Below are 15,262 nucleotides of genomic sequence, written 5' to 3'. Positions count from 1 at the left end.
TTGTTGTTTTTTGGCAAAAAAAAGAAAAGTGGAAAGGGAGGGGGAGAAAAATCTTGATTTCTTTTCAGTACTTCTTATAATAAAAAAATTGCCAAGTCCATTTGATTTTAAACAAACCATTTCAGCTAGAAAATTAAGAGATATATTCACAGAAGAGCAGGGGCATAAACAGACCTATTCCATACCCCTGTCCTTCCATTCACTCACAAAGTGGACAGCCCAAGACGATTCAAATCTAAATGTTACACTTCCAAAAGAGTGCCCCAACCATTAGGCCTTAGACTATTCTGGGTAAGAAGAGCTCTCCATCTTTCCTGGAGAAGTTGTTCCATTGAATAATTAGTTGGGGTATCCACCACTGAAGCAGGGGGAGGCTGGAGCCTATGTTCTTGTTCTTGATCCAATGAATGAGTGTTTTAACAACAAAATATCTAAACAGTCATTGGATAAATAATGAAATACTCACTGTAGCAGGCACTGGAACCCATGTCTGTCCTTTTTCACACAAGTACCCCAGCCTGTACACTAGAGAGTTACTCTCATGTTTCTGGCCCAATTAATCAATCATTTCATGTAAAGTAAAGCAGCTGCAGGAGGAAGAAATTAAACTGCCCTGGTACCATGCCAGATGGTTCTCTAAATCACTCTCCCGGGAGATGAGAGATTTAGGATGAATCTCCTCAGGCAGATTTCCTGATTCCTGGGAGTTGAGCCCAAGTATCCTGTATTCTCAATGAATGCTGTAACCCCTTAGCTGCGAATAGTGGGGGCTGCCTCTGCCACTGCTGTATAGCCCAAAAATCCTTCTGCTAGCTTTCAACCCTGATATATAGTTACATATTGGCCTAGCTTATATTCTCCTCATATTCTGTCATCTTCATGACTTATGTTTTAAACAAATTAAAGACAATTTCTTATTTCCTTTCTTATCTTGATATTGAACTACTCTGACAGGTTTACATAATATGCCGGGTTGATAGCTATTCTTTTACCTTTTGTAAAGGTTTTGGGATACAAAGAGATTCAGCAAACATTTGTGTAGCTTCTGCTTGTCACCTTGAAGTTGGAAAAGCCAGGGAAGTTCATCTGCACTTCTCCAAGTCACTCGGTCTTGGCTAACAGAAGACAAGCAACCAAAATAAAATCTTTTAGAGTCCTAATATTTAAAATGTGCAAATGTGATTTGCAAAGTCATTAAGGTATAAAACTGCCACAACTATAAGCTTAAAAGACCCGTGGTCTCAAGTCATTAAATCACCAGCTTCCTTATACATACATTCTATTTTCCCTAGTCCTGTCTTTTTGGGAAAAAGGAGGATCATAAAGAGGAACTTTTCAAATATAGTTTTAAGAACATAAGAATTTACATTTACTGGGTCAGACCATAGGCCCATCTTGCCCAGTATCCTGTATCTCACACAATGGCAGAGAGTGGATGCCAAACTGAGTCTGACCAAGGTTTCCCCCCACCACCACCACTGTTCCTCTTTCACTTGCAGCCTCCACCACTTAAGGTACAGGAAGTTCTAATTCAGAGCCTGTATTACTAATTCCTATACTCAATAGCCCCTTTCCTCCAAGAACTTGTCCAATTATTTTCTGAATCTACCTAGAATGTCAGCTACACATGGTGCTAATGAATCACACATTTGTATAATAATTAAAGTGTGGAAAAAATAACTTCTTTTTGTTAAAGTTACTATCTACTAGCTTTATGTGGTGACCCCTAGTTCTTGTATTGTAAAAGAGTAAATAATAAATCCCTATTTACTTTTTCTTTGCCACTTAGTATTTGGTAAAGTTTATCATTTCCCCCCTCAAGTGTCTCTTTCCTAAACTGAATGGACCTAGCCTTTTTAGTCTCTCCTAATATGGAAGTCCCTCTACACCACTAATCATCCTTGCTGCCCTTCTCTGTTCCTTCTCTAGTTCTCCTATATACTTTTTGAGGTGTGGGGACCAGAACTGGGCACAATATTCAAGGATATTCACAATATTCATGAATGCCCATGGATTTATAAAGGGGCATGATGATACTTTTCATTTTGTTTACAATTCCCTTCTTAATAAACCCTAGCATATTGTTTGCTTTTTTGACAGGTGCTGAGCACTGAGCTGATGTTTTTAGCGAATTGTCCACAATGACTCCCGTTTCTCTTTCCTGTATGGTAACAGCTAATGTAGAGCCCATATAGCATGTATAGGTTGTATCACTTTACACTTAAAAAAATATCCAAAGTCTACCGTCTCTTTATGCCATCAACACACACTTGGAACCAATGAAATACAGGGTCACTCAAAAGTAAAATGAGCCAAACATCTGCTAGCAGCTAGTATTAAGATTCCCCATTTACTCTATTTTCACAGGTGCAATAAAAAAAAGAAGTTATGCTAATCAAAATCCAAGCTAGAGTTATTAAGATCTATACCTGGGCACTGGAGCTGAGGGAGGTGTTCTTTCCTTTACCACAGTCTGACCTATGGTTGCTACTGGATTTGCAGGCCTGTTATGGCCTGTATTGCTTTTGTGTCCCGGTTCACAACAAATTAGTACATTCCTTCCAATGATACATGCTCCGAAACAAGATAATTGGTATGGCCTTAATGGCTCCGATTAAGAGTCTATAGCAGCTCCCACACTATTCGCTGTTCCAAGAACAGGGGTCACTGCATCAGTAATACATCGATCAAACACAAGTTTTATTCTTTTTACAATACTTGATTGTTAAGCTGGAAAAAAGAAACCATGTGAAAACAATAAGAAAATCTGCTATTTATAAAGAGTCCAAGTTATGACAAACCTTAGCTGCATTGCAAAGTAGTCTATCAGCTTTTGTCTATATGAAGAAATATTTTGACCTTCTTCCATGTATTCTAATCTCACCATTTCCCAAGCCTGAAAAGAGAGTCATTATTTTTAATTAGCATTCATCTGTTAAATACTGACAGTGCAAAGGGCATCAGTATACGACGCAAATGTCAAACAAGGCTCTTGGGCTGGGAAACAATCTTTTGATGCTAACGGAATCTTCAACTTGAAAGTAAATCAGCTTTATAAAATGAGTTTAAAAACAGTCACAAAGGCCTAGGTGATTTAAGAGGAGAAAATGTATGAACATCAACAGTGGAAAAAAAGGGAGCCTGATATTTCCTTCAGTTATAAACAACTTCACTGGGCCTCTGTATTCCTTTTGACTTTGTAAACAGAATCCTTTTTGATGTCAGTCAAATTCTGAAATTGCCTCTCCAACGTTCCTGGAAAATGGGAAAATACTCTAGGTACAGCTATTAACACTCTTATTTTTTGTAAATTACTGAAAATAAACATTGTTAGTACTCAACTATGAATAAGTTATTCTATGATATTAGGCTAAAGCTCTTCAGTTTAGCTCTTGCTTAAGAATCAGGTTATGCTATTCATCTTCCTTGCTCCTTCAATTTTGGCTTGATTTTGAAAAGCCAGAGTCTTCTAGAACAGCTAAAGTTAGTGAAAAATGGAAAAACAAGTTTTGAAGTCTAATTTCCAAGCTTTCAGCCAGTGAACATCACTTACCATAACTCTAACAGTTTTCAGGAAAGCACCTCCTAACATCAGATGAGAACTGAAGGAATGCATGAACATAGGACTTCATGTAGGAACACAGGCATTTGTTAACTGAAGAAATCCTCAAAATTTCCACTTTAAACCCTTAACTACAACTGCAAGGAACAAAATCTGAAACACCAAAAAATGCCCTATAAAATACCGTACGTGCTGGGAAGGAAGAAGACATCACATATTTCAGGTAGAGTATGAGACCTACTTAATAGACTAGAAATTAATTTATATATCACTGGTACCATGGGATCTCCAAAACTTATTCTGAAGCTGTGTGGTTCAGCACGTTTTGAAATGGTCATGTCTGGACCATCACAGTTCTTTGGTACTGCTACAAAGCTTAACAAATGAGTGGTCTACTGACCAATGTAATTTTTTATTTTGTAGGTGCTGGGGAAGTCTATTTACTATAGCTTTGCTACCATTCAAACCGTTCTGAAAAATGCCAACACAGAAGTAGACAATAAGGAAAAAAATTGTACAGCATGTCTATAGGAAGACAGAATGACAGAAGCCAGAATTCTGGTTTAAATCTGGAGAAACAACTGGACTCAGAATTATTCCTGATTTTACACAAAGTTGTTAAGAGCATAATCCATGCATATTTTTCCAGTTTGGGAGAAAAGTTACTTGTATGTGTTATAGAACCTTACCTGGAGGTGCCGAAACTTTAGCAAACCACAACCATATGTCAGCAAGCACATCTTGTGCAGACTGTGAACTAAGGAGGCTAGCAATGCAGAGGACAGTTCAGGATAAAGTTCCATCACTTCTGATTCGCTCACTCCATTGTGGCTGACAGTGATGAGACAGAGAACCTGTGCAGCACAAAAGTTAACAGATTCAGCACATTTAGCAACTAGTTACTGTCATGCACTTATGCTGAATTTCCAACACAAAAACTGAATGCTAGGTGTTAAAAGACAATATATGCTTTCTTGGTAAAGCAACAGATTTAGTACATCAAGGACACAGTTCAGGTAGCAAAGAGGAAAACAAGGCTAGATCCCACACCAGGCTTCATAAATTAATTTAATTTTAAAGATGTTACTGCAGATGTACTAGACAAGCAAAATGATACTTGGTTACACTAGGCAATCCCATCCCATTAGCTTCTGTGGAGTTATTCGGGGTTTTTGCTAAGTGCGGAGAGGCAGCATTTTGGCTCAATATGTTTTACAAACATAGTCACTTTAGAAACATGTCCAATATATACAAAATTGTGTCTTCAGTGTGTAATAAAGGTATTTTAGAAATATGGATGTGGTGTAACCTTTAATAGCTTAACTGCTTTAGACAACAGGTAAAATATAGGCTGGAAATATTACTGAAAGGGTAAATTACTAGTCTTTGTTAACCCACAAAATTGTTATATAAAATTGTCATTTTCCATCTTACTCTAAAAAGCAAATTAAATTAATCTTTTATCTTCAAAAGGTGTTTTGCTGAAGCAAAAAGGGAATGTTAGCAAGCTTAATTGTATGAAATACTGTTCAATAAAATATACACTTTAATTTCATGAGAACGGCACAAAAAATGAGTGAAAATGGAACACAAAACACAACTACTATAAGTTTTTTGGACAAATTTGACCTTTGAAATTATCCTCAGGATCAGCTTTGGCTGCTAGTGTTTTCCTTTTTTATATTAGTTTTTGAATGCCTAGGGTTCAATGTTCTAATAGATAAAACACAATATAGGACAATAATTGGTTTCTACTGTGGACTACCACACGATTACTAGCTCTTTCAGCACTTACATTAAAATGTGTAGAAAGAAATAAAAAAAAACTGTATTATTAAGTGAGACTTCAGTATGAACAAGGAATGTGAAGAACTCAAGCTCAAAACTTTGAGACCTCATAATGTATGAAGTTACTGACAATCACTCTGAGCCAATAAAAACCCTCTTGTTTGCTTTTCATTTATGGAAAACCAACTACAGGAGAGCATATACATTTCTTCACACTGTGTGCTTACCTCTCTCATAAGGTCTTTGTCCATATCATTTGGCAGAGACTCCTGAACTGATCGCAGAACAAGCCTATACAGGGACACTGTATCTTGACACTGGAAACACTGTTGAAGGGTTTCATCAATATTTCCTTCACTTCCAGCACTAACCACATGGACAAGAAGGGCTTTTTAAAAAAGGTATATTAAATTTAGCTTGACAAGATCAATACAAAGTACTAAAAATCAGCTTTGCGAAGTCCTAAGAGCTCTGAACTTATACTGTCTTCTGGAGGCGTAGGATTGGAACCCAAAGAGATTAAAACATCTCCTATATATTCCTTTTATCCTCTGCTAATAACCAGAAGAGTTCCCTTTTTGTTGAAGAGGGTATGAACTATATCATTACTAAAGCAGGTAACAGAATGGGAATAAGAACACCCTACACAAAAATAATGCTGATGCTGTTACATTATTTAACATGTTTGTAAAGCAAGTCTTCGAGATTAACTATGCTATGCTAGTTTAGTTATTGTCAGGTTCAATAAAGTATTCTCTTACACAAGTTCAATTGGTGGAACGACAAAGGAAAATCCGATGGACTAAGTTATGCAAACAGAGGGTTACAGAGTTCTCTTCTGGCCATGTAATCTATAATGTACCTTATTTGACACATCAGCACACCTAAAGACTTTCTGACAGAGCACTTCACAAATAAAATGGACACTACAATCAGTTTCAAAAGTGGGAATAAATGCATTGACAGAAATAAGGAGCCACACAAGGAATGACGACTTGGATTTGATTAATGGGTTTTGATTTCCTGGTTAATAATTTATCATTCACTGTGTAATAGATCAACTGAATCCAAACAATTGTATCAAAGTGAGATAAGATCATAAGTTCTGTTCAGAATTTTCTTTATTTTTTTAATAAATGGAAAAAAATAACTGTCTGTTTTTCTTTGCTAAACCAGATTCATCTCAAACCAGAATAATTCTCTATGGATTAAACGTACTGGGCTCCTACACAGGTACGGGAAGCCTGCTCTGACACGCTGGATTTCCAGCACATCAGAGCAGACTTGATTAATCAAGTCTGTTGAAGCACAATAACTGACATGCCCCGGCAGCCATGTGCAACAAGTTTATCAGTGTTACCACTGTCTCCAAGCTGGCAAATGGTGGCAGTGTGCTTTGAAATAAAACATATTCTAGGAGCTTTAGTTCAAAGTACCCCAACGCCATTCTTTCAGAGCAGACACACACAGCGACATTGATACACACGATGCACGGGTGCTTTTAATTACTGCAGCTTGCTAATTTAAGTTCCTGGCACCACTTCCCACAACACATGTGAAAATGCCAATGATATGGAGACAAAAATATCTGCAGTTCTATAAACTACTGACTCACATGGCAATTTCAGATCATCTCAACTTACCAAGCAATCATTTTACCCAAAAGTGTGACATACAAAGCATTGCAAGTTGTAGCAGAACGACAATGTCTCTCAAGCTTCTTCTCCTAGGACAGTTTAAACAAATGCTGTAAGCAATGCAACACTAAGTACTTTGTAAAGTTAAAGATCAGAGACAAAAACATAGAATGTGCATGTCACCACCTCTTTAGAAGGCAAAAACCTGATCCATTGTGGGCAGTATACAAACACCATATGTTTTTCACCAAATGCATTACTACAAAGCATATGTTTTCTTTAAAACTAAGGACAAGATAGATTAGATCCCTGCAAGAGGTGATCCATATCTTATAGGATCAGACCCCAAGAAGAGGAGAAAATATGTTGCAAAGACATTCCAGCTTGTGCAAGGAAAAAATATATTTTGTAATAAAAAAAGTTATTACAACATGATAACATTCATATTGTAATTAAAATAGGAGAACATGTCTGTGGAACTATATACAACTGTAGATATAGTTCTTTGGTCAATAGTTTATCATACACACTCTGCATTTGGCACTACCAGTCCATGGACAAAAATACCATATTGAAGTTGCAATGTTCACAATGGTTATAGCCGAAAGAAAATAATTTTCCTGGCTACTGAAATGTTAACAGAAATTAGCTTTTGTCAGCTGCCCTTACTATACTCCTTTCACCTTCCCAGGTCTTCCTTAAAAAGTTACACTACAGTAAAACTTGTACATGGAAGTACTGCAGACATACCTGCTCTTTAGTTAATTTAATGTTTGCAGAGCTGCACTCTGCATTAATAAGAGATTTCACATCTTTAGAATTCAATGGATCAAGATGAAGAGTTGGCCACAACCTTTTAGAGACAAAACAAAATTACACTGAGATATATGTTAAAGAAAAGAGATATAAATACCTTAAAAAGGTATCAATGGAGAAGTTGAAGCTACATTCTTCTATAATTAAGGCACTTTAATCATACAAAAGTATCAGGACCATTAGCCTTACCCTGACACTACAGTTCTAAAACTGTTACAGCACTACCATGCTGATCTTGCTCTCACTTTCTTTAATTGCAGAATAACATGCTCTCCCTAAAATCACTGAGAACTGAGCACTTTGTTTTGCAACCAGGTTAAGTTTTTTCAAATGAAGCATGCAAGTATATTTAAACTCAGATTACTCTGAAATACTCATGAACAGTTACATACCTCCATGCCTGTGGACAAGTTTCTACGTTCACAGATACAATTACTCTGACGTTCACTGGTAGGGGATCTATCAGCCATTTCATATGCTTTTCAGCTTGCTTAAAAACAAATTTTAGTCCATTAATTCAGAAGTCATTAAAAACAAGTGCCACAAATCACTATCATTTCATTGACTGTTCAGCCCAGCAAGATCATTCAGTTTTCTTAAGAGTTCAAGACCACATTAATTTATAGGAAGTTAAATTGTCCTTTGACATGAATCAGCCTAGTGATAAATTAACTGAAGCTGCATAGTATTTTTACACTCAAACTATATCAACCGAACAAACAACATGACCCACAAGTGACTCCACAATCTTGGATCTCCTGAAAAACTACATAATATGACAGATCAAAAAACCACAAATTCCACAAACACCACGTTTTATGGATAAAACTTACAAAGACCAACATATTTTTCAAATCCATACACAAAAACTACACAATATTTTCTATTTATTCTCTTTGTATCAAAGCAAACATTCATTTTTAATATCTTACAGATATTACTTATCTGTTCTATTACTCCAAGTTTATTTGGCATTAATGGTGGCTACAGAGAATGGAAACATACCTGTATCTGATCAACAGAATCAATAATTATGATAATACTGCCTTGGTGACGAGCAGAAAGTTTTTCCAGCCAACGAGGAAACTCTTCCAAGAGTTTTGAGGGATCCAATGTTAAAGGTGATACTAACCAAGAATGCTGCATCAGCTGTAAAATTAAACATGCATAAACAATTACATTTTATTGAGCACATCTACATGTTCATTTATGTGTCATAATTACAGGTATTAACTTAATGCATTGTAATCGGCGCTACTGCGCATTAGTGCAGATGAATACTTTTTTAGTGACATTAACATGCATTAGACTAAGTCTACTGTGCATTAGCATGGGTTTTGTCCGCTGCACTAATGCACAGTAGAATTAGTCTTCTGTGCATTAAGTGTATCATGTAGATATGGCTACACAGTGCTTAGGAGAATTAAAGAAAGAGATTCTGATAAACTTTCCAAACATATTCATGAGAGGTCATTTCCCCTTCACTGCTTGGAAGAGGCAAGAAAGTTAAGAAAAAGAAGGAGTTTTTTTGCAGAATTTCTGTGCATTTAATCTACAGAGATATCATCAGATTAAAAATCATGAAGAACTAGCCAAGATAAAATGTGGGGTTGGGGCCTACCTTAAATGTTCAGGCTTCTATACCAGAAAAACTGCAAGGGGGCAAAATTAATTCCATTTTCTGAAAGCTTCAATAGTGTGAGATCCTGACAGGATCAGGATCCTTATTTATCATATATATCACATATATACTTTTAAAATAAATTAACAAAAGGGAAGAGACGAGTCTGAAAACAGTGTGGTACCACCTACCTCTTTTCTTGGCCAGACGGCAGGAACTAGTCAAAGTAGCTTATGTGACTTTCTTTATAAACCATCAATATTTTGTATTGGAACTGCTGATGCCAATATATTATGAAAAATCCCATTGATGCTATTTTAATTAAGTTCTATCTCAGATGTATGACAATCTCAATAAAATAGGAGAAATCAGCATCTGTATATCCTAAGTTGTTATAGACAGACCATGTAAAAGAACTTGTACTTTTAGACAGATATGTATGTTCCCAAACACCCCCTCATTCCAAAGGACAATGCTACACATGCTATGCCATAACTTGTAATACCTTTAGAGTAAGCCGTTTAATTATCAGTGCCGATTCTGAACTGGTAGACATGGGCCTCCCAACAAAGTGATAAAGAATTAGAGTGTTTGGCGAATGCTTCTGCTGTAACTGAATCCTAAAAGAACAAAAGGGGAAAAAATGTTCCCAATAGCCCTTGTTTTGCAAATATATATATTTGCCTCTTAGAAACATGACAGTAAATTTGTCATATGTAATGATACATATCAGCTTGGATGTGCAGTATTTATGTAACAAAATTAATTAGATACTTAATCATCCAGTGGACTCAAGGATGTTAATGGGGGCCCTGATGACACTAGACGTTCAGATGTTAATAAACTGAATATTAAAACTTTTAAGGAATAATGTTTCCTGTAAATAGGTTTTACAGCAGCTGATTCTAATGTGATTTCTTGATGCATTTCTATGATAAATGAATAGGATGATCCCAGATCCATGAACCTACCTCAGTAGGGGAAACTTTTAGAGATGAAATTCCCCCTCAGACATAGATGAAGGACAGTGCTATTAGTCGTCTTTCTGACCCTCCTCCTCAGTGCAGACTGCTCGTTAGAAGCAGAGGTTTGGAGCTCTCCTTGGCCCTGCTCTCTGACTTTGTTAATGGTTATGCCAATAGGATTAGCTATTTAAGTGTTACTAGACTTCACAGGCTTCCTGCCATAACCTAAGCATTTTGTAATACCCTCATTTTTCCTACCATCAGTCTGATGTGCTGCTGTTCTTGCTTATAATATAATGTAAAAAAAATAATTAAAAATATTTTTAAAATACCATTTTGATAGAAGGAGAGATTTCCCAGAGCCTGGTCCTCCTGACACAAGGAGAGGTGGAATAGGTGCTGGTGCTGCCACTAGATCATTCAGACGTTCATAATACTGCCGACAAAACAAAATCTTAGGTACAAAGGTTCCAGTATAAACAAGATTAATGTTCTAATCACCCAAAAACTAAGTACCTGCTTAACTTTTATGCATGCTAACATGTGAAGTAAGACTGTGCTTAAAGAAACCAACAGTAAAATAAGATATATGTTGTGTTGGTTTGTTTGTTTTTTCTTGTATGTTTTTAATGGGGGGAATGTAAAAACATACCAAAAATCAAAGTGCTCAGATGGAGCTTTCACTTCCTCCAAAAATCTGGCTGGGACTTTTCATTTAGGCTTTGGAGGATGGTATGTTACCCACCTCCTAGGCAAATACACTGGTGTGTTATCAGTATATTTCCTCTATTGAAGAAACAAGGTTAATTTCTTCATCAATGGTACTACAAGACAGACATCATTGGCATTATTCCCAGAAACAAAATATGTCATCTGTATAATACATACAATCTCTCCAAGCCTAAGAAGTAAAAGCTTTAAAGTCTTAAAGCTATTTCCTTTCAGATAGCATTATCACTGCTCCACATAAAATAGGAAGAGGCATATTTTGATTGGTGTACACTTCTGTTCACTTACTTTCTCAAATCCAAGCTCACAAGTTGAACTAGAAGCCTGCTGGAAAGCTTCCATCTGTTCTTGTTCATCATGTGCATCCCAAAGTACATCACCAAAATCATCTTCTTCAGGAGCAGTGGACTCCTCTTTATTCCCCAAATCCTTCCCTTCCAGTTCTGTGTTTTCATAGCCCAGTATATCCTGTATAAAAAACAAACCATATGAAGACACTGTAACTGTACTCCTTAAAAGTATTTGCTGATTGCCCAGGACTTTCTTGAGAAAAAAAGTGCACACTCTTGGATGTCACATGGGACCTGCATTGCAGTATGAATTGTAGCCTCTGTGGTATACATCTCTATAAAGTTGACATACATATATCTGACTAAACTTTGCGGCTCTCCCTCTTCCCATTTTAGGTAACAGTCTATATAGATAGGTGCCACTCTACTAATGTCAACAAATTTATGCACATTCATGCTAGTAAAGACTATATGTCATATAGGTCCAGGTAACTCTATACATAGAAATCTCAAGATCAGGGCTGTCCTGGGGGAGGGAGGAGGGGCAAATCAGGGCAACTATTCCAGGCACAACGCTTTGGGGGGCCCCATATTGCTGGGTGGAGCAGTGGCTCCGAGTCCAGCCGCTTGCTCCTCCCCCCCACCCAACACTGCCAATGGCAGCGGCAGCTTCTTTGGGTCCAGGGCCCGTGGGATAGGAGCGGGGGCGGGGCCCCACATGGGCTGATTTGCTCCGGGCCCTGCACCTGCTCAGGTCAGCTGTGCTCAAGATGTTCACTTTAATCCTCCCATTACAGGGGTTACATAAAATATCATAAGTCTTGAATTATTCTCATCATCTGCAACACTCTTTACTTCCAAGTATTAACACTGAATCAAACAGAAGCTTTTAAAATCACATCATAATATCACTCATTTTGCCAACATTTATGATTTTATCATAATTCCAAGTAAGAATGGGCAAAGCTGTACTGCATCATACACTCTACCTGCTTAATGATCTTTTCTACACAGTTAGCGATTTCATACGCTCCTTCGTCTACTTCTCCCATGTGATCAACGATCTGAAGAAGGTAATGACAAAATACTTATGAAGCAACTCTGAAACTGACTATACAATTTGAAGGCAGTTACTGAGATAAAGACAAATCTTGTGTTCTCTCCAGAACATTAGGCACCTTTCAAAATGAAATGTACTTTAGAGGTTTTACACTCTAGCACTGCAAGTTAGGATTCCTTTGAAAGTGATGCATCATGGAAAGACTTTCTTGGACAACTCAGTGACTAGAAAGGTTCCAGGAAAATCTAAAATCCAGTAGAGTTTTTCCTCTGCTCTGAGAAAGGGATCTAGAGACTGGTTTATTAAAAAACAGCTTTGTTTGGTTGCTAATAAAACGGGCGTACAACAACTTTAAGAAAACTGCCAGGAAAATCTACTAAATCAAGAAACAATCCAACTCCAGAAAACTGTTCTGCTTCTGAAAATCGGTTTATACTTTGTGCTATATAGGACTGTTTGTATGTATTTTTCCTTGTTTAAGTATCCAGTCCAGTGGTTCTCAACCTTCTTAGATTCAAGGCACTGCTTGGAGAATGACCCTTCTTAGCTGTCATTTGTTTTTTGACTATGGAAAAATAATAGAACAATTCTTCTGTGGCAAAGAACTCAAAAAGACTATGACAGGTCAGAAAGTTTTTGACACCACAGATTCCAATTTGAAATTTCTGTGTTTATCTCATGAAACATGTATAACTATTTGCACATCTAATAGTGCTAATATATCATGACACCATTAAAATGCTCTCACAGCAGCCTGATTTAAAATCACTGATCAAGTGCAAAGGCAGGAGGAAGGGACTTTAAGTCAGATTTGTTTTGTTTTGATAGCTTAAAAAAAAAGAAAGAAAAAGAATCAGTGCAGTTTTTTAAGCATTATTGGGATTGATGATTTAGTGACATTTTTTATGGAGAGGGAAGGTAAAAAGTAATGTGTATTTATAGTTTTCTAAGAGCAATAGCATAATTGTATATAAGAATTATAAGTTGTATTGAATTTAATACATAATACTTTCTCTACATTTTAAATATACTAAGGAGTTCTCTATTGTATGTTTTTTCCTTCTCACAAAACGATTAAAAACAAAAAATCTCAAAAAAATTCAAAATTCATTTGCTGTTAAATTCTAAGGATTCCATAATACACATAGGACAAAATTCTTCTCTGTCATCAGCCTTTAACAGATTTGAAAATAAAATTTTATTTAAGCTTTCAGAAGCTTTCTATGAAGATTCAGTCCTCAAATTTCACTGACAATTTAATAAAATACTTAAATTGGATTATCACACACTACTTGTCTTGAATGTCCACAGCCAAGAATGTATAATTCATTTTTTTTAAAGCTGAAGTCAGCTGGGTTTTGAAGTGATAAAGCTAGAACAAATCACAGAAACATTATACATGTGGTACCTTTGCTTTGTTCACGTAACAAACTTGCTCGATTAACTGCTGCACAGAATCCGAGCCGACTGTGCCTTCTTCTATTCTGCGGTAAATCAAACGGGGTTTTCCTTCAGGATTTTTCAAGAAGGCTTCTTCACAGTCGTCCAGCAAACAGCTAGATTGGAAATCAGCATTCTTGTGCTATATTACACTGTTGTAGTGAACACTTTAATCGCTGTAAGCTCCATGGATGAGTTTCACTACAAAAGCTAGAAGGCATGCCTTTTACAACAGAGGCAGCCAAATATTTTAACAGAGGATTTCAGGTCACAGAAGTGAAACGTTCAGTCTATCAGGAGCTTCAACAATATAAACAATCAAGTCAAAGGCCTGTGCAAGTCTAATGATCCATCCTAGTTAGTAACAATGCCAATGATGGGTAGCTGTCCAGCTGCTATTGACTCCCCAACCTAACTGGCTAGCTACTCATGTGCACTTGGGTTGACTAGGAGGAGCCTTCAGAACAAGTTTGGACCCAGCAAGACTACTTTGCCACCATCTCCCAGCTCAAACAATATTGCAAAAGTGAGATTCCAAGGTTCAAAGCCTTTCCCTAGTATGAAACTCAGTGCTACCTAATCAAAGGTACTCTAGAATCTCAAAGCTTTTTATTTTCTAAATGTGCTGAAACAGCTACTCCAACCTGTTTACTATTTTTCCTTCTAATCCCCCTTTTCTCCTTCCTTCATTGTATATAGAGAAAAAATATCCCCTAAAAATGCCATTATGTGCACTAGAAATAATCATAACTGAATTCTAAAAGTATCTTTGATTCAGTATGTTTCATTCAAAGACTCGCATTTCTTCTAGTAAACTAACAACAATTCATTATACAAACAGAAAACACCGTGTTCCCAGTTGTTGCAAAACATTATAGCTTTAGCAAATTAAGTCATGACAGACAAGTGTAGGATACTAAAGACCCATGAAGTTAGCCAGAAGTTCATGAGGAACATAAAAAAATATGCAAGTGAATAAAAATACAAGTAATACAGGCAGGTGGGTAGACAGATAAGTGAATGAAACACACAGTAGACTTTCACATATAATTTCTACAATTCTATCAATATGCAAAGCAGAACACTGGTCTTAGAAAGCAAAAAATCTGCATATTATGAAGATATCTTTTATGCTCAATTATAATACAAATCTAGAAGTGCAGGATAAGGGAATCTTTTAAAGAAAATACATTCTTTGAACTGTCTGTGCTAGTAAATCTGAAGTCTGAAGGATGGTGTATTAGACGAGACAGCTTAAGAAATTCTGTATGTGGAAGGCTACAAAGATTTTAATAAGTCATGCATTATGCATAAATTATCTGTTTCTCTTTGCCTTTCCAATCTGAAAAATGAT

At 36.6% G+C, this 15,262-nt stretch overlaps 1 protein-coding gene across 4 annotated transcripts in view; it reads right to left on the bottom strand.

Moving 5' to 3' along the window:
• NPHP3 (nephrocystin 3) overlaps positions 1–15,262 on the bottom strand; it is a 43,120-nt gene that overhangs the window by 19,265 nt on the left and 8,593 nt on the right. For 2 of the 4 annotated variants that reach the window (XM_014602517.3, XM_019483550.2), the window contains 13 exons: positions 13,877–14,024; positions 12,398–12,472; positions 11,407–11,586; positions 10,722–10,825; positions 9,930–10,044; positions 8,809–8,952; positions 8,196–8,293; positions 7,738–7,840; positions 6,994–7,076; positions 5,578–5,716; positions 4,252–4,416; positions 2,802–2,896; positions 993–1,115 (listed from right to left, as the gene is read on the bottom strand). In XM_014602517.3, coding sequence (XP_014458003.1) covers positions 993–1,115; positions 2,802–2,896; positions 4,252–4,416; positions 5,578–5,716; positions 6,994–7,076; positions 7,738–7,840; positions 8,196–8,293; positions 8,809–8,952; positions 9,930–10,044; positions 10,722–10,825; positions 11,407–11,586; positions 12,398–12,472; positions 13,877–14,024 — 1,572 coding nt within the window. The remainder of the gene's footprint in view (positions 1–992; positions 1,116–2,801; positions 2,897–4,251; positions 4,417–5,577; positions 5,717–6,993; positions 7,077–7,737; positions 7,841–8,195; positions 8,294–8,808; positions 8,953–9,929; positions 10,045–10,721; positions 10,826–11,406; positions 11,587–12,397; positions 12,473–13,876; positions 14,025–15,262) is intronic. The other 2 variants (XM_019483548.2, XM_019483549.2) reach the window with 2 other exon arrangements.

The sequence above is a fragment of the Alligator mississippiensis genome, chromosome 5 (genome assembly GCF_030867095.1).
Source record: "Alligator mississippiensis isolate rAllMis1 chromosome 5, rAllMis1, whole genome shotgun sequence".
Classification (NCBI taxonomy): domain Eukaryota; kingdom Metazoa; phylum Chordata; order Crocodylia; family Alligatoridae; genus Alligator; species Alligator mississippiensis.
Note: the sequence above shows the minus strand (reverse complement) of the source record. Positions and strands in the feature narration are given on the sequence as shown.